At 38.3% G+C, this 23950-nt stretch overlaps 1 protein-coding gene across 1 annotated transcript in view; it reads left to right on the top strand.

Moving 5' to 3' along the window:
• The window catches only part of LOC121369270 (mRNA-decapping enzyme 1B-like), a 129155-nt gene extending 106522 nt beyond the window's left edge, over positions 1-22633 (top strand). The window contains exons 5-11 of the mRNA XM_041494233.1: positions 9865-10027; positions 13716-13851; positions 14411-14648; positions 16244-16649; positions 17490-17661; positions 19043-19143; positions 21911-22633. Of these exons, the coding sequence (XP_041350167.1) occupies positions 9865-10027; positions 13716-13851; positions 14411-14648; positions 16244-16649; positions 17490-17661; positions 19043-19143; positions 21911-21988 (1294 nt within the window). The 3' untranslated portion in view covers positions 21989-22633. The remainder of the gene's footprint in view (positions 1-9864; positions 10028-13715; positions 13852-14410; positions 14649-16243; positions 16650-17489; positions 17662-19042; positions 19144-21910) is intronic.
• Positions 22634-23950: the final 1317 nt, after the last annotated feature.

The raw sequence follows: 23950 nt of genomic DNA, 5'->3' as shown, positions 1-23950 counted from the left end.
CTCCCACCCAGAGCTAGCTGTGCTGGTAGGTACTGTGTTTATAGCCCGGTACCGGCTCCCACCCAGAGCTAGCTGTGCTGGTAGGTACTGTGTTTATAGCCCGGTACCGGCTCCCACCCAGAGCTAGCTGTGCTGGTAGGTACTGTGTTTATAGCCCGGTACCGGCTCCCACCCAGAGCTAGCTGTGCTGGTAGGTAATGTGTTTATAGCCCGGTACCGGCTCCCACCCAGAGCTAGCTGTGCTGGGAGGTACTGTGTTTATAGCCCGGTACCGGCTCCCACCCAGAGCTAGCTGTGCTGGTAGGTACTGTGTTTATAGCCCGGTACCGGCTCCCACCCAGAGCTAGCTGTGCTGGGAGGTAATGTGTTTATAGCCCGGTACCGGCTCCCACCCAGAGCTAGCTGTGCTGGGAGGTACTGTGTTTATAGCCCGGTACCGGCTCCCACCCAGAGCTAGCTGTGCTGGTAGGTACTGTGTTTATAGCCCGGTACCAGCTCCCACCCAGAGCTAGCTGTGCTGGTATGTACTGTGTTTATAGCCCGGTACCAGCTCCCACCCAGAGCAAGTTTTAACAACTCAGTGGGTAGGTGTTTGACCACTACACCCTCTGATCTCATTAACAACTAACCCATTGTCCTGGGCAGACAGCCCAGATAGCTGAGTGAGGTGTGTGTCCAGGACAACAAGCTTATTGGATATAAGCACAAAATAAGTTGAAATGAATTAAAAAACAATTCCTTTCCTTTCCAGTCCCATTTTATTAAAAATATATATACATTATCAACAGTTGGAGTTGATTTGTCAACTATATATTAGACATCAGTTAGTTGAAGTTTAAAATGTTCTAACATAAACAAACATTCCTTTACTGTCCCGTCCATTTATTATAAAATTTTGTTAACATTTTAGATTTAGAAATTATTTTGTAACCATATACAGACAAACCTCTTAAAACCAACCTGTCAAAATCAGATACCCATTGAATCCAGACTTTCTACTTGGTCCCGTTATACTAGACTACCAACTGCCAGCAGAAAATTATGTTGTCACGACTTCTAAGACTGTCCAGTTGCTAGCCTGAGCACTCTTATAACTTAATTCTCGTCATATAACCAATTAGTTGTTAATCTGAGTGTACCCGTTTCAAGTCATCAGTTGGTGAAATTACAACACAACCATTGAGTTGGCCAACTTTCTGCTGGCAGTTGGTAGTCTGATACTAGCATTAGTGTCCAGTTTGGAGGAGTTTGACTGTATCGAACAACAAATATGCTGAAATGTCTTGAAACAAACTTTTCTTTTACTTCCCTTCGTATTCATTTTATTACAAAATATTAATTTGCTACAAAAATCTGTTAATTATTTCAGACATATTTTGTACCGTCAGCAATAAAGTTATCCTGAAACGTTGAAGTTATTATCTTCGTTAAATATTTTAGCTTGTTAAGGTGTATTTGACCTTAACACTGTAGTAATAAAGTTATCCTGAAATATTAATTAATTATTAACATTAAATATTTTAGCATTTGTAAGATGTGGTTGGCCTTAACACTGTAGTAATAAAGTTATCCTGAAATATTAATTAATTATTAACATTAAATATTTTAGCATTTGTAAGATGTGGTTGGCCTTAACACTGTAGTAATAAAGTTATCCTGAAATATTAATTAATTATTAACATTAAATATTTTAGCATTTGTAAGATGTGGTTGGCCGTAACACTGTAGTAATAAAGTTATCCTGAAATATTAATTAATTATTAACATTAAATATTTTAGCATTTGTAAGATGTGGTTGGCCTTAACACTGTAGTAATAAAGTTATCCTGAAATATTAATTAATTATTAACATTAAATATTTTAGCATTTGTAAGATGTGGTTGGCCTTAACACTGTAGTAATAAAGTTATCCTGAAATATTAATTAATTATTAACATTAAATATTTTAGCATTTGTAAGATGTGGTTGGCCTTAACACTGTAGTAATAAAGTTATCCTGAAATATTAATTAATTATTAACATTAAATATTTTAGCATTTGTAAGATGTGGTTGGCCTTAACACTGTAGTAATAAAGTTATCCTGAAATATTGAAGTCTTTATTAACATTAAATATTTAACATTTCTAAGGAGTGCTTGACAACTGGCAACAGTTGACATTGATTTTCAATTGGCCAACCTGTTGCAGTTGTTTGACAGATTGATTTTGACACTTTAATGTCTCCAGGAATCTCTGGATACACCAGTAGGTTTACCAGCTGTAGGATTTAACATACCTTTTCAAAATAGGAAGAATATGGGTACTCCATGGATAGACTGTAAATCAGGAAAACATTGCATTGATCATGATAATGTTGTGTATCTTTAGTAATGTGTTTGGTAAATGCTAATTTAAAAGATATCATTGCAAACAATAAATGCTGAGTTTTTAAAATAAATTAACTTTAGTTTTTCTCACATTGAAACAAAAGAAGTTGGCATTTGTTTTGACTGTCAAAACCAGTGGAAGCTACCTATGTTTTGTTAGTTGGTAATAATTTCCTCCAGTGTATATGCAGGGCACAGCAGAAATGACAAGGTGTTGAGCTAACATTGTAACTCTAGTGACATGTAATAGCGTGAACAAAAACAACAACAAACAATTCATTCTGCTTGTCCAGAATGCATTTGTTTTGAGTTTGTTATTTCTTGTCAGTGACCGAAAATATTGAAATATATCTAGTCATCATATTTCACCAATATATATATATATATAGTGATTGCATGATAAATCAGTGTCTAACATCATTTCCATGACATGTTTTACGTAGTGACGTCAAAAGGTTTATTGAATGATAATATTAAGTGGTTTGGCAATGCTGTTCAATCAGAATAGAGAAACTTGTATAATATTAATACGAGGAAGTTTCTAATTGTTAAGATTAAGAACATGATACAATGTTGACACATTACCCTGGAAGTTTCTAATTGTTAAGATTAAGAACATGATACAATGTTGACACATTACCCCCGAAGAAGCCGTTTTGTGGTGTGTTTTTAACCAGACACCCACAGAGGCAAAGTAAAAGGTCTGGTTTAAGGGCTATCTACTTCTGTTCTGTACCTATATTTAAAAAGGAACCATGGAAATGTTTTGGTTTGGGTGGGAATTCCAGTTTACAGAGGGTCCATTTTTGAGGGGTTTTACTGTATATTTAATTACTGAGTTAGGTGCCAGGTGCCACTGCCCATTTCATATCTCCACAAGACAAGAGAATAAATATTGATACACACTTATAACCAATTACTGAGTTATCACGCCAGTTGCCATTGCCGGTTTAGTATTCCATTCAAACATGGGAATAAATATTGATATATGACTGACAGCTTGGAAAACTGGACTGATACCACTCGCCAAGAAAAGGTCATTCTTTGGCTTCAGCTGTTCCGCTCACTCTATGGGTTGCATTGTACCAAAGAAGAAAGTTCCATGTCAAAGTTTAAGGTGCACCGTCAAATATTTACGGAGTAAAACTAGCTGCTGTTCTGATTGGTAGTAATATGTGACACTGATTATTTATTTGTGTAGTTATTATTATTTATTGCCAATAAATAAATTTGTTATACAGTTGTTGTGCAGTATAAGCTAAAGGTAGAGACCAGTGCACGGTACCCCCAAAAATGGAATTGCGATTTTCAGCAAAAATTAGTGTTGCTAATAAAAATATTCATCAAATCTCTTAAATGTGAGGTGACACACTTTTTATTGGTGTAGTGCCTTGGTGTGTTGATTATCTACTAGTATGAGAGCCAGGTCGATTTATCTATATCGGAGAGTCCAGAAGGTTTGAACTTTGATTCTTATGTAATATGTGTAGATTTGAGATCTGCAACTCTGACTTGCCCAAACCTGTATGTCAAAGTATAGGTTTATTAGTTAAATGTTAACATTATCAGATATAGGAACTGATTTGGTACATTGGAACCTTTAACAGCTTCCTGTACACAGTGGGCTTACTGTTCAGAAAACTATTTGGGACACATTAAAAAAACATTATGGCCACATGTTGATTTGGAAGTTATTATTTATAAAATGTTTTATGTATTTGATGATGTGTTAAAAGTTTACACAAGTGTCTGCAGCGTGTGTCTGCATATCTGCATGTGTTAGAGTCCATACAGGAAGACACCCAGTATTTCCCCCAGTTCTCACTCTGACCTTTCCACACCGATCAGGCGTTGAACCCGTAGGTTGCAGGAAGTGGGGAACTAGCCCATGGTACCTGGTACCTGTCCGTCAGAGACTTTGAACAGTGGGGAATATAGATTACAGGTGTTTCTACCCTCGTCTTCTCACACCTGTAATACCCAAACTAATTTGAGTTATTTCCTTTGGTTTTGGTGAGTCTGTCAGGGTCTTTGAACAGTGGAGAACGTAGATTACAGGTGCTTCCACCATTGTTTACTCACACCTGTGATACCCAAACTAATTTGAGTTATTTCCCTTGGCTCTAGTGAGTGTCTGTTACATAAGGGGCGGAATTTAGCTAAATCGGTTGAGTTCTCACTTGAGATACTTGCTGTGCACGATTGAACCACCTCGGTGGATCCATTCAACTGACTGGGTTTTTCTCATTCCAAACAGTGGTTTGTGCTTTCTTGTCTGTGGGAAAGTGCATATAAAAGATTCCTTGCTGCATTAGGAAAATACGTGTCGTAATTACCAAATGATTGACATCCAGTAGCCAATGATTAATTAATCAATGCGCTCTAGTGGTGTCGTTAAACAAAACAAACAAACTTTACTGTTACATGATATCTGTCGGGGTCTTTGAACAATGGAGAAGGTAGATAACAAGTGTTTCTATCATCGGCTGTTCACACCTGTAATACCCAAACTAATTTGAGTTATTTCCCTTGGCTCCAGTGAGTTTGTATAGGTTGGACTATACCAATTCAAATCCCATAGGCGACCATGTTAACGTTTGTGTTTAAAAACACTATATGCAATATATCAACCAAACTATGACCCATAAATATCAGTACTACAACCCTTACCTCAAAGTATTAACTGCAGAAAATGGTACCTTTCATGGCTTATTTTCGGTATAACCAGATGTTTTTACAACACCCCTAGTTTCGCACAAAATGTTAGTACTTTTTTTTACATGTACCCCTTACATGTTCCAAGCACAAGGCTACTTGACACGGTGGTACTAGATGAATTAAAATTGTATACATTTTTAGCCCAGATGAAACTAATTTTTTTTACAACCAACACACTCACATTTATAACCAATCACAGGACTTGTGGTGTTAACTTCTCTATCAAAAGTTCGGTGCACCTCGAACTTCGACCCAGTCGGAAATTAATTGGTATAGTGCTACCTGTTGCACAATCAATAACAACCATTTTGAAACTTGATAGTGCATGATATAGAACATGTTTCCCACAAAAATACAATATTATACATCTTATATCTTTATAGATGTAAATGACCAGTATACAGGTAGATTTTGGTTTTGGGGGTTTTTTGTACACTGTTCATGAAAATGTTGACTTTGTAAATGGTTTATAATGAAACAGCCTATCAAATTTCATATACTATAGTTACAGTGAATCCAGTTCATTATGGTCTCCGAAAAATAAAATAGCATATCTACATATCTCTCTATGTTAATAGGTGCTCCATTATTGCATAAAGGAATATCTGTTTAACAATATGTCAGCATGTTTTAAACAATGGCTTTTTGGGTGACTTTACTACTTCGACACTGGTCAACTTTTATTCAACTTCATCATAATCCAATTCTATCATCAAATCAGTTCAGTGGTGTTTAATTTGTTAGGGAAACATTCTGTTGACATTGCCAGTTTAATATCTCCATGAAACATAGGACTAAATACTGACATACCACCTAGTATTGTCTTTATCTTGCAACCACCATTTCTATTGACAGAATATGATGACCGATAAAGCTGAGTCATATCCGTATAGGAACAGGATATGATTTTTGACGTCACACGCATACCTACCTTACAAAATCATTCATTTAACTTGTAGGTCATTGTACAATATGGCTAAAATACTAGTAACAGAGATAATAGATTTTCCCCTTAATTTTTATGGTTTGTAGGATAAAGATAATAACTAGTTAATGATGTCGAATAACTGCTTTATCCTGTTCAGGCTGAATGAGAATATCCAATTTTTACCTTGAATAAAGCAGATATCCGACATCATCAACTAGTTATTATCTACATGTATGTCCTTAAATGCTTCATGACTTATTATAAAACGTACCAGAAAATAATCATCCATTTATGATGACATGTCTGTCAAACTAAAACAATCACTGCTATCATAATCCATCATTACAGGTAATTATTACCTGGTCTTTGGTGCCTGTATTTATTCTTAAAAACATTGAAGAATGGTCGACTCATGGTAAAATATATTTTGTCAAAATGAGAATTGTGTTGGAATCCTGACTATAATTCCAGACAGTTACTGTAATTCCAGAAATAATGACAATTCCGTATAGTTAATGATAAATAATAAGTTTATATCCTGATCTTTTAACCTGTTATTAGTGTTACATAAAACTATGTATGGTTGTGAAATAATGTACAACAATAGAATAGATTATCTGTGAATATCTGTTGAGTGTATATGTACTGTTAGCACACAATAGAATAGATTATCTGCGAATATCGGTTGAGTGTATATGTACTGTTAGCACACAATACGTAAGTGTTTGTTCGGAACACTTTAGCAGGCGCCAAATGCAAAACATTCCTACGTTTGGATGTGATTGTTCTGCAAACTGTTTGTGAGAATGATGGATGTGTTGCATTAGTTTGATAGCATCATAACTGTTGTATAGCAAGTTTTTACAGCACGTTTTTTGTCTCATCATAACCGTTGTATATCAGGTTGTTACTGCACATGTTTTCTATCTGGCCGTCTGCACCATGGATGCCGCTGATGGCTCACAAATCAGTCTTGTTACACAGCTCTCTGTCTTGTGTTGTTGTGACCTTGGCTGGGTGGAAGTGTTTTTCCCTTTGGATGGGATCGTGTTCGTGAATGGATGAAAGTGATCTCAGGGGCTAGGAATTCACAGGTGGCTTGTCTTAGTTTGAAGAGTAATAGTTCATTGCTTTAAATTAAGGAATTTGTTAGGGTTTTTTTTTACAAGAAGCATCATAATCAGCTTCCAAAAAACAACAAAAATATCTACTTAAAAATGCACAAATTATACAGCTAAGATTTTTTATTGGCAATAATTTAATCTTGGGTGGGTTTTTTAGTGGGGGTTTTTTTTGTTTCAATTTTCAAATCTTATTAGGAGATGAGTAAATGCTTATCGGATATATCTGTAATCAGGAAATGTTTTATTTAATGATGCACTCAACACATTTTATTTACAGTTATATGGCGTTGGACATACGGTTAAGAACCACACAGATATTGAGACAGGAAACCCGCTGTTGCCACTTCATGGGCTACTCTTTTCGATTAGCAGTAAGGGATCTTTTATATGCACCATCCCATAGGCAGGATAGCACATACCACGGCCTTTGATGTACCAGTCGTGGTGCACTGGCTGGAGCGAGAAATAGCCCAATGGGGATTATCCCAAACTGACCACGCTTTACTACTGGGCTACGTCTCGCCCCTATCTGTAATCAGGCCAAGTGTTCTATCAATTCATTAAGATCTATTTCTGATGGGTCATTTTGTGGAGTGGAGTGGGAATCAATCTTAGCTTCTTCAGTTTCAATCTAGAAGCAATGCTAAAAATTGAGGCTCAAAATTAAGACTTTTAAAACTTTAGACTAATAGGGTAATTTCCCAACAGCAATGCAGAAGACTTGACACAAACATGACTAAAAGCTTACAATATATTGCTATTGTTGAAAATGAAGAATTCTGGATATGTATTTGAGATACTGTCAAAAATTAAATGGAAAGCAAAAGCTGCTTATGCAGCTGATTATCAGAAAATATCTTGTGCACTTTGAGAAACATTTGCTGTCCCTGTCGATTTCGAGCTATTTTTCAAGAAAAACCCAATATCAAAATGGTGTTTCAAGACACTGTCTTTTGTAGACATTTGGAGAACCAAAAACACACTGCATATACAAAAATAAATATTTTATAATACCGCCCAGCTCTGCGAATTAGACTGGCAGTGTAAATTGTAACAGCAATGTGGAAGACATGAGACAAATGTGGATAACTATAGAATACTACACAAGTTTTCACTAGATATTATTTTTACATAGCGAGTGGACTTCCTATGTTAGTATCGGACCAAACGAAACAGGTCAGATACCACAGGAAGTTCACGAATTTCATAAAAATGTTATCTAGTGATAACGAGTGTGGTATTTTATTTATTCCCCACCATCAAATAATTTAAGGTCTGACAATTACTTCCAACATTACTTAAGGATTCATGCTTATGTACACAGCTAAGACCAGCAAGTAGTTACCCCACCAGATGCGTACAGAATTTGTACAACACACCCAGACGTTTGTCGGGTGGGTAATAAAAGGTTTATATTACTGGTCCTGAAAGTCAAGAATTCTTAAAGGGACATTCCTGAGTTTGCTGCAGTGTAAGATGTTTCTGACTTATAAAATATTTCTGCGATTAAACTTGCATATTAAATATATTTTCTTGTTTAGAATATCAGTGTCTGTATATTCAATGTGTTTCTGGTCATCTTAATATTTGTAAGAATCCCAAACTGGATTTTGTCTTCAATAATTTTGTACGTACGAAAAAAAATATTTTTAGGAAATAAAATGAAATTTAACCAAGTACAAAATATTAGAACAATCACAAACACATTTAATATACAGCCGCAAATATTTTATGCAGGAAAATATATTTAATATGTAATTACAATCGTTAAAAGTCTCTGTTAGTTGATAACATCTTAAAAATTGCAGCAAACTCAGGAATGTCCCTTTAATATATCATGAAATCCTGTCAAAAATGAGATGGAGAGCAAACACTGCTTGTCAAGTTGATTGTCAGAAAGCATAGTGTGCACTGTGAGTAGCACTTGCTTCCTATTCTCTGTCTATTTTCAGCCTGGTTTTCTTGTGAATTGTGAGACTGTTTTACTGTGTTTGTGTTTCAGCCTGCTAGATGAGATCACGTTGTCCAACAAGTTGTGAATTGTGAGACTGTTTTACTGTGTTAGTGTTTCAGCCTGCTAGATGAGATCACGTTGTCCAACAAGTTGTGAATTGTGAGACTGTTTTACTGTATTAGTGTTTCAGCCTGCTAGATGAGATCACGTTGTCCAACAAGTTGTGAATTGTGAGACTGTTTTACTGTGTTTATGTTTCAGCCTGCTAGATGAGATCACATTGTCCAACAAGTTGTGAATTGTGAGACTGTTTTACTGTGTTAGTGTTTCAGCCTGCTAGATGAGATCACGTTGTCCAACAAGTTGTGAATTGTGAGACTGTTTTACTGTGTTAGTGTTTCAGCCTGCTAGTGTTTCAGCCTGCTAGATGAGATCACATTGTCGAAGGAGTTGTGAATTGTGAGACTGTTTTACTGTGTTTGTGTTTCAGCCTGCTAGATGAGATCACATTGTCGAAGGAGTTGTGAATTGTGAGACTGTTTTACTGTGTTTGTGTTTCAGCCTGCTAGATGAGATCACGTTGTCCAACAAGTTGTGAATTGTGAGACTGTTTTACTGTGTTTGTGTTTCAGCCTGCTAAATGAGATCACGTTGTCGAAGGAGTTGTGAATTGTGAGACTGTTTTACTGTGTTAGTGTTTGAGCCTGCTAGATGAGATCACGTTGTCGAACAAGTTGTGAATTGTGAGATTGTTTTATTGTGTTTGTGTTTCAGCTTGCTAGATGAGATCACGTTGTCGAAGAACACGTTGTCAAAGAAGTTGTCTCCGCAGCACATGGAAGCAGCGGAGCCGAAGCCAACGAATCTGTTCGGAGGCGGCATGGGACAGGTGGACATCATGAAGATGCTCACCAAGGCTCAGAGTGAATACGACAAGGTGAGCTGCACCGCGTGGTGCTGGTTGGATTAGGGTGAGATGCTCACCAAGGCTCAGAGTGAATACGACAAGGTGAGAACCGGCCTCAGTGGCGCAGTGGTCTACAGGCTGGTAGGTACTGGGTTCGGATCCCAGTCGAGGCATGGGATTTTTAATCCAGATACTGACTCCAAACCCTGAGTGAGTGCTCCACAAGGCTAAATGGGTAAGTGTAAACCACTTGCACCGACCAGTGATCCATAACTGGTTCAACAAAGGCCATGGTTTGTGCTATCCTGCCTGTGGGAAGCACAAATAAAAGATCTCTTGCTGCCTGTCGTAAAAGAGTAGCCTTTGTGGCGACAGAGGGTTTCCTCTAAAAACAGTGTCAGAATGACCATATGTTTGACGTCTAATAGCCGATGATAAGATAAAAAATCAATGTGCTCTAGTGGCGTCGTTAAATAAAACACACTTTACTTTTTTACTTTACGACAAGGTGAGCTGTACCACGTGGTGCTGGTTGGATTAGGGCGAGATGCTCACCAAGGCTCAGAGTGAATACGACAAGGTGAGCTGTACCACGTGGTGCTGGTTGGATTAGGGCGAGATGCTCACCAAGGCTCAGAGTGAATACGACAAGGTGAGCTGTACCACGTGGTGCTGGTTGGATTTGGGCGAGATGCTCACCAAGGCTCAGAGTGAATACGACAAGGTGAGCTGTACCACCTGGTGCTGGTTGGATTAGGGCGAGATGCTCACCAAGGCTCAGAGTGAATACGACAAGGTGAGCTGTACCACGTGGTGCTGGTTGGATTAGGGCGAGATGCTCACCAAGGCTCAGAGTGAATACGACAAGGTGAGCTGTACCACGTGGTGCTGGTTGGATTAGGGCGAGATGCTCACCAAGGCTCAGAGTGAATACGACAAGGTGAGCTGTACCACGTGGTGCTGGTTGGATTTGGGCGAGATGCTCACCAAGGCTCAGAGTGAATACGACAAGGTGAGCTGTACCACGTGGTGCTGGTTGGATTAGGGCGAGATGCTCACCAAGGCTCAGAGTGAATACGACAAGGTGAGCTGTACCACGTGGTGCTGGTTGGATTAGGGCGAGATGCTCACCAAGGCTCAGAGTGAATACGACAAGGTGAGCTGTACCACGTGGTGCTGGTTGGATTAGGGCGAGATGCTCACCAAGGCTCAGAGTGAATACGACAAGGTGAGCTGTACCACGTGGTGCTGGTTGGATTAGGGCGAGATGCTCACCAAGGCTCAGAGTGAATACGACAAGGTGAGCTGTACCACGTGGTGCTGGTTGGATTAGGGCGAGATGCTCACCAAGGCTCAGAGTGAATACGACAAGGTGAGCTGTACCACGTGGTGCTGGTTGGATTAGGGCGAGATGCTCACCAAGGCTCAGAGTGAATACGACAAGGTGAGCTGTACCACGTGGTGCTGGTTGGACTAGGGCCACATGCTCACCATGGCTGAGAGTGAATACGACAAGGTGAGCTGCACCACGTGGTGCTGGTTGGATTAGGGCGAGATGCTCACCAAGGTGCTGGTTAGGGCCAGATGCTCACCAAGGCTGAGAGTGAATACGACAAGGTGAGCTGTACCACGTGGTGCTGGTTGGATTAGGGTGAGATGCTCACCAAGGCTCAGAGTGAATACGACAAGGTGAGCTGTACCACGTGGTGCTGGTTGGATTAGGGCGAGATGCTCACCAAGGCTCAGAGTGAATACGACAAGGTGAGCTGTACCACGTGGTGCTGGTTGGATTAGGGCGAGATGCTCACCAAGGCTCAGAGTGAATACGACACGGTGAACTGTACACGTGGTGCTGGTTGGATTAGGGCGAGATGCTCACCAAGGCTCAGAGTGAATACGACAAGGTGAGCTGTACCACGTGGTGCTGGTTGGATTAGGGCGAGATGCTCACCAAGGCTGAGAGTGAATACGACAAGGTGAGCTGTACCACGTGGTGCTGGTTGGATTAGGGCGAGATGCTCACCAAGGCTGAGAGTGAATACGACAAGTTGAGCTGTACCACGTGGTGCTGGTTGGATTAGGGCGAGATGCTCACCAAGGCTGAGAGTGAATACGACAAGGTGAGCTGTACCACGTGGTGCTGGTTGGATTAGGGCGAGATGCTCACCAAGGCTGAGAGTGAATACGACAAGGTGAGCTGTACCACGTGGTGCTGGTTGGATTAGGGCGAGATGCTCACCAAGGCTGAGAGTGAATACGACAAGGTGAGCTGCACCACGTGGTGCTGGTTAGGGCCAGATGCTCACCAAGGCTGAGAGTGAATACGACAAGGTGAGCTGCACCACGTGGTGCTGGTTGGATTAGGGCGAGATGCTCATCAAGGCTGAGTGAATACGACAAGGTGAGCTGCACCACGTGGTCTACACAGAAGTTACTGAACTTGGAAGTTAGTGATTTTGATTAGAAGTTAGTGAACATGATTAGAAGTTGGTGAACTTGATTAGAAGTTGGTGAACTTGATTAGAAGTTAGTGAACTTTATTAAAAGTTACTGAACTTTATTAAAAGTTACTGAACTTGATTAGAAGTTGGTGAACTTGATTAGGAGTTAGTGAACTTGATTATAAGTTAGTGAACATGATTAGAAGTTAGTGAACATGAATAGAAGTTAGTGGACTACATGGAAATTAGTGGACTTGATCAGAAGTTAGTGGACTATACAGAGGTTAGTGGACTATACCAAACATTAGCAAGCCCTAATCTCGAATTGAAAAAGTAGAAGTGATTTCTTCCTTCCCATAAGAAAGGGGAAAAGTTTGATGAAAAATAGGCAAAGTGAACATTTGTTGGTACATTTTGTAATAATCGAACAATTCCGAAGTATACACTCTGTTCTAATGATAATATTTTAATATAAAATACTACTTCTTCCAGTAATAAAATTTAAACAAAACGTTTTCATTAAAAACATAATATTATTAAGTACATGTAGTTGACAATGTGTCGTTATGTTAAAATGACAGTAGTAATTAGTATTTTCTGGCATTAATGAAATGAATGTGCCCCTAGAGCTAACTATGCTTGACTGGTCACTACAAATGGTGCGATATGCATCGATGTACAATCTGGCGCCAAAGTGAAAACACGGTGTTAAATGTGAGCAATGTTCCTTTCGCTGGCTAGTTATTGGATTAGACCAGAAGTTAGTGGACTTGACCAAAAGTTAGTAGACCAAAAGTTATAGTCTAAAACAGAAATTAGTGGACTAGACCAGAAGTTAATGGACTAGACCAGACGTTAGTGGACTAGACCAGACATTAGTGGACTAGACCAGAAGTTAGTAGACTAGACCAGAAGTTAGTAGACTAGACCAGATGTTAGTTGACTAGACCAGACATTAGTGGACTAGACCAGATGTTAGTGGATTATACCAAACGTTAGTGGACTAGACCAGATGTTAGTGGACTAGACCAGACATTGGTGGACTAGACCAGAAGTTAGTGTACTAGACCAGACTTTAGTGTACTAGACTAGACGTTAGTGTACTAGACCAGACATTGGTGTACTAGACCAGACGTTAGTGTACTTGACCAGAAGTTAGTGGACTAGACCAGAAGTTAGTCTACTAGACCAGAAGTTAGTGTACTAGACCAGAAGTTAGTGCTTCATCTCCAGACAATCCAGATGTAACAGTTCTCTTCTTTATTATTGTTATGCAGTCAAAGAGTGGTCCCATGGTTACCAGCAAGTCGGAAGCTCCTCGACCAATGACCGATCACCTGAACACGGAAACAAAGATTGGTGGATCCAGTCTCGTGCGGCCCACTCCCGTCAAATATATCTCAAACTCTCCAGGTTCGTTTAGTTTTAACATCAGCCAGCACTGAACATGATTTTTGGTCAGCAATTTCAGTTTGACATGACATAAATAGTAAAGGAAAAAGTGTTTTGGAAGTAACAATTTCTATTTCTATGTGCAGTTTGTAAAAATACTGGTCTAGATATGAATAAAATAACAATACTTACTCATAGTGAAGAATGTTGTCTGCTTCGTGGAGAATCAAAATATATTTTTGTCACTTTCAGTTGAGGCTGATACAGGATGGACATGTCTAGATCAATCTAAAGTAACTTTAATGACAAAAGTCTACATGTTTTTGACAAAGAGTATTCATAAAATTGTAATTGCCAAATGCGGACAGAAATATTCCTTTTGTGTATAACTCTCAAATCAATAATATTATAATATGGTTATCTTAGAATTTTTAGTTTTGATCCCATCAGTAGGAATTGATATACAAATTTATATATTATATACAATTGTTGTTTAATATATTGTCAAAGCATAATGTCATGTAAAGAACATTTTATATTTCTTGTAATGAACTGTGGTGATTATAAATGTATTTTTCAGTGTTCACAATTGACACATCCCAACCTCCACCTCCCCTAAACCTGTCCCTGAAATCAGACACATCCCAGCCTCCGCCTCCCCTGAACCTTCCCCTGAAGTCAGCAGAACCAACACAACCACCGATGACTCTAGAGGCGCTATTCCGGAAGGCTAGTCAGAACCAACAACACCAGGGGGCAGTGGGGGACGTGAGTGCGTCCGAACTTCCAGACGTCACCAAGCCGTCCGTCCTACAGAGGTAGATTGATATTCAATACGGTTTGTTTCGGTGGTCTTTTGAGGTGGGAAGGTTTATGAACTCACAATCTCACCTCACCATATTATAACATTGTTTACCAATGTAAAATACAAACACAACTATACTCTTTTGTTATCAAATTCTAGTGGTTATTATCAGTTACCTTCATACAGCATAAAAATATGTGACCAACAAAAATATCTGAATATTACTTTTCTTCTGATTGTTAAAATGAATACTTTCAATTGAAGTTTTAAAATGTGCCGAGATGTTAAGAAAACATTATATCATCCATTAAAGGCTTTTGTAGGAGATATCGCTGGCACTATAATTTGTGATATTCTCTGCAGGAGATATCACTTCTAATAATCTTGATTGGTCAAATTTTAATCACAAGACAATGTTTTGTTACGTCACTGTGTTTGTTTCAGCGCGAAACCTACCATCAGTGACATCACGCCACTGCCGTTCTGCTAGTTAACGAGTCTACCGCTGACATTCAACCCACATTACTGACATTGTTTACAACTCTAGCAAATGAAAAGAATGATAATGGATGATAAAAAGAATACCCCCCGAGTGTCTTGTCATATCGTAATTTATCAGCACTCATTGATAAAAGTATAAAATCAACTCGTGCTGATAAATTATGATATCTCAAGACACTCGGGGAGTATTCTCTATTTATTTTTCTTCCTTTTTCGATATCCAGTTATGTTAGTCTCCTCCAAGCTAGCCTGGAAAGTTTTAGGAGAACTGTAAATTGATCGCCTTACAATAAAAAATGTGATGAATTTCATTTGAAACTTCGTGTGATTGCTCACCGAGCATCATTTCAGGAGAGTGATCTTCAGCATGCCTTCATTTTACTCATGGCAAAAACTGAAAGTAATATTTTTGATGATGTTATTTTGTTTGTTGTGTTTAGTGACACCACTAGAGCACATTGGTTTATTAATCATCGGCTATTGGATGTGAAAACATTTGGTAATTTTGACATATAGTCTTTTTATTAATAACATTTTCCCATTAGCAGCAATGGATCTTTTATATGCATCATTCCACAGACAAGATAGCACATACCACAGTCTTTGATATACCAGTCGTGGTTCACTCGCTGGGCACTTTACCACTGGGCTACATCTCACCCCTTTGATGTTAATGCCAGACCTAATATTCCACTGTTTGTTCACCAGGTCCGTGTCTCTGATGATGCTAATGCCAGACCTAATATTCCACTGTTTGTTCACCAGGTCCGTGTCTCTGATGATGCTAATGCCAGACCTAATATTCCACTGTTTGTTCACCAGGTCCGTGTCTCTGATGATGTTAATGCCAGACCTAATATTCCACTGTTTGTTCACCAGGTCCGTGTCTCTGATGATGTTAATGCCAGACCTAATATTACACTGTTTGTTCACCAGGTCCGTGTCTCTGATGATGTTAATGCCAGACCTAATATTACACTGTTTGTTCACCAGGTCCGTGTCTCTGATAATGTTAATGCCAGACCTAATATTCCACTGTTTGTTCACCAGGTCCGTGTCTCTGATGATGCTAATGCCAGACCTAATATTCCACTGTTTGTTCACCAGGTCCGTGTCTCTGATGGAGTCGGAATCGAAGACCCGTGAAGCGCTTCACCCGATGTTACAGCAGCTGATCAGCACCGGGCCGACGGTTGCCGAGATCGAGCGCCAGCTCACCGACCACTCAGAGAGAACCAAGTCAGTGTCTGACGTCAGACACTCCCCGACAGGCCAGGAGAACCTCATCAAGTTCACGCCCCCGTCCCAGCCCCTGCACCACGTGGCCAGCGTGCCCATGAGTCTGGGGGGTGGGGGAGGGGGTGTGGGGGGCGAAGGACTGGAGTCGGTCGGGTCGGCCATGTTGGCTGGCCTGGCCAAGATATCGGTCAGTTCAAAGCCGGAGTTGTTGAAGCCGGAAGATATCAAGGGGGTCACGTTGTCACAGAGCGCAACCAATCTGCCATCCAGATCAGTGAGTTGTTGTTGTTGTAGAGGCATAGTGTGGTCTGGGTTTATGAGGTGGGGTTTATATAAACCTATGTACAACTTCCCAGGACACCGCATTCTAATACTGCATTTTTTTTATTTGGGTGTGGGACGTCCAAAAACCCTACGCCCCTGTGTTGTCAAGTGTATCTGCCCTGTAGTATGGTGCTATAAATAATTATCTGGTGTGGTTAAAATACAATACCTTCCATGCTGGGATGTATTTAAACATTTAAATTTAACAAAACTACAGTAGTTCTGTTAACACAGCATTTTGTAGAAAGAAATATTATTAAAATCCAACTCATTTCATGTAATTTTGAATTAAATATGAAGTTATTTGTGTAAATATTCTTACAACAACATTCACTTTATAAAATAGTCAGCATATAAAAAATTATTATTATTATTATTATTATTGTTTTGGTGTCATTAGTATTTTTCATGATTTTTTTCCTGATTTTGTTATACAGTCATTAAAAAGTCATTTATTTTTGCTTTTTCCCTTTCAACTCTGTATGCCAGATTATCTCAGCATAATAATACTACATTAAAGGAATATACCAGTAAAAGGTTTAGTTTTGAAAGTTAAATGTGGTATGGTCACCCATTAGAACAGAGGTTAGGATTTCTTTTCCTTCATTTTCCTTCTTCGTCTTTTTTTCCTTCTTCTTTTTTGGTTTTGTTTGCAATTCTGATATTGTGAGGTAATCAGTGGGACCATTTGGCAATTTATTTTTCTGAAAGCCAATTTATTTATTTTTAAATTCAAATTTATTTAAAATTCATAAATTCTCGCTGACATTGTTACTACTATTTGTTTTAGCTGCTGGGAGATAAGCTGCAGATTGGTTCTGGCACCACATCTAAACTGTTGGGAGAGAAAGCCAAGTCACTGGAGGACCCGACCTTCGCTAGTCCCAGGCCGTCAAAATCATGTCCTGATGTCCTTCTGTCCCCAATGACCTTCACCAAGAAGCTCAGTCCCACACACACTGGTAGGTGCAAATTATTAGTTATACGCATTGTTTTATATTTCATTTCGTGGGGTACCTGTAAAAAAAAAGTACTCAAATTTTGTGCTGAACTAGGGTAGTCATAGATGCTACCCATTATCTTAGAAATGAGTAGCTTGACCCCCAGTTATTTCTGATTCACTTTAAGTGTGAGGGGTGGTAGTATTTATATCTGTGGCGTTTATGTCAATTGATACGCTACAGGTAGTTTTAGCCAGACATGTTACTATTGTCGTCTATGGGATTTGATTTGGTAGTATACACCCGTATAAAAGATCCCTTGCTAATAATGGAAAAGTATAGCAGGTTTCTTTTTTATGACTATGCCAAAATTACTATATGTTAGACATCCAATAGCCAATGATTAATAAATCAGTGCGCTCTACTGGTGTCGTTAAACAAAACAAACTTGTTTTATATTTCATTTCATTTATTAATTATGTTTAAGAGAACAAGAATGTTTTGAGAAAACTTTCTTGCTATAATATGCCAGGAATGGCACACCAAAATAAAAACGGCATTTTAAACTCCAATATACTCCTGTTATAAAATTATTTTAATTCACAGTATAGCCATGAATGTTTGTTGTGTCCAGCAGTATAGCAGTCAGTGTTGGTTGTGTCCTGCAGTATAACAGTCAGTGTTGGTTGTGTCCTGCAGTATAACAGTCAGTGTTGTTTGTGTCCTGCAGTATAGCAGTCAGTGTTGGTTGTGTCCTGCAGTATAGCAGTCAGTGTTGGTTGTGTCCTGCAGTATAACAGTCAGTGTTGTTTGTGTCCTGCAGTATAACAGTCAGTGTTGGTTGTGTCCTGCAGTATAGCAGTCAGTGTTGGTTGTGTCCTGCAGTATAGCAGTCAGTGTTGGTTGTGTCCTGCAGTATAGCAGTCAGTGTTGGTTGTGTCCTGTAGTATAGCAGTCAGTGTTGGTTGTGTCCTGTGGTATAACTGTCAGTGTTGGTTGTGTCCTGCGGTATAACAGTCATTATTTTGTGTCCTGCAGTTTATTACATACCTATTCAATCAAAGACATTTTCAAACCATGTGATAAATTTATCTTATATCGCACATATGTGCAATCTGGACCGGAACGTTTTTATTACTGACGTCATGTCTGATTTACAAATTACGACATACAAGATTGCCGCTGAGTATGATTCTTAACATTTAGAAAATCCATGAAATGAGGATTGATTAATAGATTTAAGAAAGTGGAGTTATATGACATTAATTTAAAAACCGTTTATGTAATAAATAAAAGAAGGTATGTAATAAATACAGAATTTCACATACGTTGTTTTTGCTTCCTATTTATTGCACTCGTTTCTTTTGTGCAAGAACATATCGGTGAGTGTTTGTTGTTTCAGACCGCACTCACAGCGAGAGTTCCGACACGGACGTCATTGCCTCACAGCTCTCCCCCCTGACAAAGGAGCAACTCCAGCAAGCCATGATGTACCTCATCAAGGTGGGACTGACTTTGTCTCAGTCACTCGACCCTTTTAATTTTTATACAATTGTTTACATTTTAGAGCTTTTGGGGTGGGGGAGGGGTAATGAAGATCTTGTATGACTGAAAAGTTTCCAGATGTTTTGTTTAGTGTCAGTTTTCATCCTTGTTATTATTTTTTTTTAATTCCACATTTCTTTTTGTCCAGTGTTAAAAAAAGGAGAAAAATGTCATGGTAACTCTACTTTTCAAAAATCTCTAAAATTTTCCAGATATTTTTTGGTGTAATTTTCATTCCTATTTTCTTATCTGATTTTACATTTATAAAATGTTGAGATAATTAGAAATGTTGAGACACTAACTTTAATACAGAGTGAGGTGTAGCTCCGTGGGTAGAGTGATTCACTGAGGTGTCACAGGTCAGTGAATCTCGGTCAGTGCACACAAACAGTTATTTCTCAGTCTAGCCACTGCTTCTTGAGATGTGCTATCCCCTCTTCAAAACAAACAGTTATTTCTCAGTCTAGCTTCTTGAGATGTGCTATCCCCTCTTCAAAACAAACAGTTATTTCTCAGTCTAGCCAGTGCTTCTTGAGATGTGCTATCCCCTCTTCAAAACAAACAGTTATTTCTCAGTCTAGCTTCTTGAGATGTGCTATCCCCTCTTCAAAACAAACAGTTATTTCTCAGTCTAGCCAGTGCTTCTTGAGATGTGCTATCCCCTCTTCAAAACAAACAGTTATTTCTCAGTCTAGCTTCTTGAGATGTGCTATCCCCTCTTCAAAACAAACAGTTATTTCTCAGTCTAGCCAGTGCTTCTTGAGATGTGCTATCCCCTCTTCAAAACAAACAGTTATTTCTCAGTCTAGCCACTGCTTCTTGAGATGTGCTATCCCCTCTTCAAAACAAACAGTTATTTCTCAGTCTAGCTTCTTGAGATGTGCTATCCCCTCTTCAAAACAAACAGTTATTTCTCAGTCTAGCCAGTGCTTCTTGAGATGTGCTATCCCTTCTTCAAAACAAACAGTTATTTCTCAGTCTAGCCACTGCTTCTTGAGATGTGCTATCCCCTCTTCAAAACAAACAGTTATTTCTCAGTCTAGCTTCTTGAGATGTGCTATCCCCTCTTCAAAACAAACAGTTATTTCTCAGTCTAGCTTCTTGAGATGTGCTATCCCCTCTTCAAAACAAACAGTTATTTCTCAGTCTAGCCACTGCTTCTTGAGATGTGCTATCCCCTCTTCAAAACAAACAGTTATTTCTCAGTCTAGCCAGTGCTTCTTGAGATGTGCTATCCCCTCTTCAAAACAAACAGTTATTTCTCAGTCTAGCCAGTGCTTCTTGAGATGTGCTATCCCCTCTTCAAAACAAACAGTTATTTCTCAGTCTAGCCACTGCTTCTTGAGATGTGCTATCCCCTCTTCAAAACAAACAGTTATTTCTCAGTCTAGCCAGTGCTTCTTGAGATGTGCTATCCCCTCTTCAAAACAAACAGTTATTTCTCAGTCTAGCCAGTGCTTCTTGAGATGTGCTATCCCCTCTTCAAAACAAACAGTTATTTCTCAGTCTAGCCAGTGCTTCTTGAGATGTGCTATCCCCTCTTCAAAACAAACAGTTATTTCTCAGTCTAGCCAGTGCTTCTTGAGATGTGCTATCCCCTCTTCAAAACAAACAGTTATTTCTCAGTCTAGCTTCTTGAGATGTGCTATCCCCTCTTCAAAACAAACAGTTATTTCTCAGTCTAGCTTCTTGAGATGTGCTATCCCCTCTTCAAAACAAACAGTTATTTCTCAGTCTAGCCAGTGCTTCTTGAGATGTGCTATCCCCTCTTCAAAACAAACAGCTATTTCTCAGTCTAGCCACTGCTTCTTGAGATGTGCTATCCCCTCTTCAAAACAAACAGTTATTTCTCAGTCTAGCTTCTTGAGATGTGCTATCCCCTCTTCAAAACAAACAGTTATTTCTCAGTCTAGCCACTGCTTCTTGAGATGTGCTATCCCCTCTTCAAAACAAACAGTTATTTCTCAGTCTAGCCAGTGCTTCTTGAGATGTGCTATCCCCTCTTCAAAACAAACAGTTATTTCTCAGTCTAGCTTCTTGAGATGTGCTATCCCCTCTTCAAAACAAACAGTTATTTCTCAGTCTAGCCAGTGCTTCTTGAGATGTGCTATCCCCTCTTCAAAACAAACAGTTATTTCTCAGTCTAGCCAGCGCTTCTTGAGATGTGCTATCCCCTCTTCAAAACAAACAGGAACGTTCAGTTTTGCTTGTTTTTATAAAGAACCCAAATTTATCTTCATTCACTGACTTCCAATTTTAGTCTGACTGTGACAAAATCACATGGCAGATATATAGGTATTACTTTTCTGATGGTGGCATCAACTTTAGCATTCACCTCCTATGTTAAGTTTTCACATTTAGGTCCATTTCTCACAAACTAAAAGTCCTATGAAACTTTTTATTTAATTATTTATTTATTTCAAATATTTATTTATTTATCCCACTGTCCCTTTTCCTTTCTCCTCTGAATTCCATCTCATTTCTTCTTGACCTGGCAACTCCTATCTTTCAACTTCTTTCACTGTCCACTTACACATCCCAGTCCTCGTCTCCCCAAATGCAACTGGTGCTTATCACTTGCGGCTTTACTTGTTCCAATGACACTTGGTTTATGGTTGATTCTTATATAATAATAGTATTTTGGCATATTTATCTTCATAAAGAAATATTTATCTTTCAGTATAATACAATAATAATATTGATAAACCTATAATGTATTTTTCAGAATGACACCAACTTTCTGAACTCTATTCATGAAGCGTACCTGAAGAGCTTCCATGCTGCTACATCGTTCAAGTCCTAGCGATGTTCGCTTTGTTTTCTCCACGTCTTCAGTGCATCTTCTGAAGAATGCTGCAGGAGTTGCTTCCCCTGTGCACCCGACACGTGTACAAGCAGGAGTTGCTTCCCTTTGATAACAGCATTATTTGAGTGAGGATCTCGGCACTTGCTTATGTTCATGTGACTTAGGTAGCACTTGAAACCTAGAGGGCCGAATTTTACAGTCTTTATTTTAGATGCATTTAAGTTAACAAAATAGGACGTGTGTGTATTTCACCCACCTATAACAATAGAAATTTTGCATAATCCATTCATAGTTGCGCAAAAAAAACTCAGCTTGCTGAGTCCATTTTGCTAAACTGGTTACAACCATGTATATGATGTGTGATGGGAAAAACGGATTATGCAAAACTTGACATTTGCGATCGCCAAGCGAATGAAACTATCACTATTGCCTGGGTTAAACACGCCTGAATTCGGCCCCGAGTTAAACTGCTCACAGACTGTAGAAGATTGTCATATTGTCATATTGTTCTTGAAACGTTTATGTGAACATTAGATGATTGCTTACAAACACAAAATGTGTGACGTATTCTTTTTGTTTCTATGTATAATTTGCTTCACTCCCATGAATCATAAATGGATTGCAGAATAGTATTCCATATCAGCATATATTTCTTTTTATGATTTATTTTATTTTGCACATAATGATTAAGTTACCAGAGATTGGTGAAGAAGTATAAATAATTAAATCCAGTTGGTCTTGATGTGTGGATATGGAAGAGGTATTGGAAGTATCTTTTAAGGATAGATGATTATTAAGTATAGGTGCCCATTACTGTTAGTTCAACAGCACACCGAAATCTTTTGCTGTGTTCATTTATACACTTAAAAATTCTTCTTATAAATTTACCAACAGACAATCCATACATTCTGAATTTCAATACTTTTTTTCTGTAGATTAATGCAGAAATACAAATTGTATTGTCATTGAACAAGGAGATGATGTTTTGAAAATGTTCAAAGCATTTTCACCTCTACAAAGAGAAATTGAAAGATGATTCGTTGCATACATTAAGTGATATATAACATGATTTAAAACATGTTTTGTGCATATTACCGGTACTATTTTTCATTTGTGTGTATATTCTTTTCTTGAGTTTTGTTTTTAAGATGTGTAAAATTAACACATACCCAACTTCAAAGACATTGAAAGATACATCTTTCAGCAGGATATGCATTGCTATTATTGCTATTGCTTTTATCCAAAAAAAAGAAGAGAAAACATATTTGTTGTTAGGACAATTAAATAGCTCTATATTGTATAATAGAACAAATTTAGCTAATACTTTGCAAACAATTCAGTTCTCATGTTGGCATATTCTAAATTGGATTTGAAATTGTAAATCACGGTTACTGTGTAAACAATCATGATTTGAATATTTAGTTTCATTGTATGATGACACTTAATCTGTGGCAAAATTTAATTTAGGCTTAATTGCTTATGAAATAATACTGAAATCTTATTTCATTATTGATGCATTTATATATCATCGTCTCATTTTTTCTGCTTAATTTATTCCACTATTTATTTTGTCATATTCTACATGGGTGTCATGTATTTCATATGATTTCATTTGTCGGTTGATATAATGCTTAAAAGATGGTGTTGCTTGGTGATATTGTGCATCAAAGATCCTATCATTTCTTTTTGCCTAAAAAACTGTGTTTCCAGGAATGTGCTGAAAAAAATTAAGCAGGGTGCTTTTTTCTTCTTCTTTTTTTTTTACTAGTTTCATCCCTAAGGATCCTGATTAAATATTTTGTGTGTACTCTTTTTACTTACATATTAATTAAAAAAATTATTTAAAAAAACATTGGGAGAACCAAAAAACACTGAAAAAAATTAAGAGTCGGCCCTGTTTTCCCGGAATCACACATTTATTTTTGAGAACTTAATATAAATGAAACACAGGTCTCACAC

The sequence above is a fragment of the Gigantopelta aegis genome, chromosome 3 (assembly GCF_016097555.1).
Source record: "Gigantopelta aegis isolate Gae_Host chromosome 3, Gae_host_genome, whole genome shotgun sequence".
Lineage (NCBI taxonomy): Eukaryota > Metazoa > Mollusca > Gastropoda > Neomphalida > Peltospiridae > Gigantopelta > Gigantopelta aegis.
The sequence above is the reverse complement of the archived record's forward strand: the minus strand, read 5'-3'. Positions and strand labels throughout refer to the sequence as shown.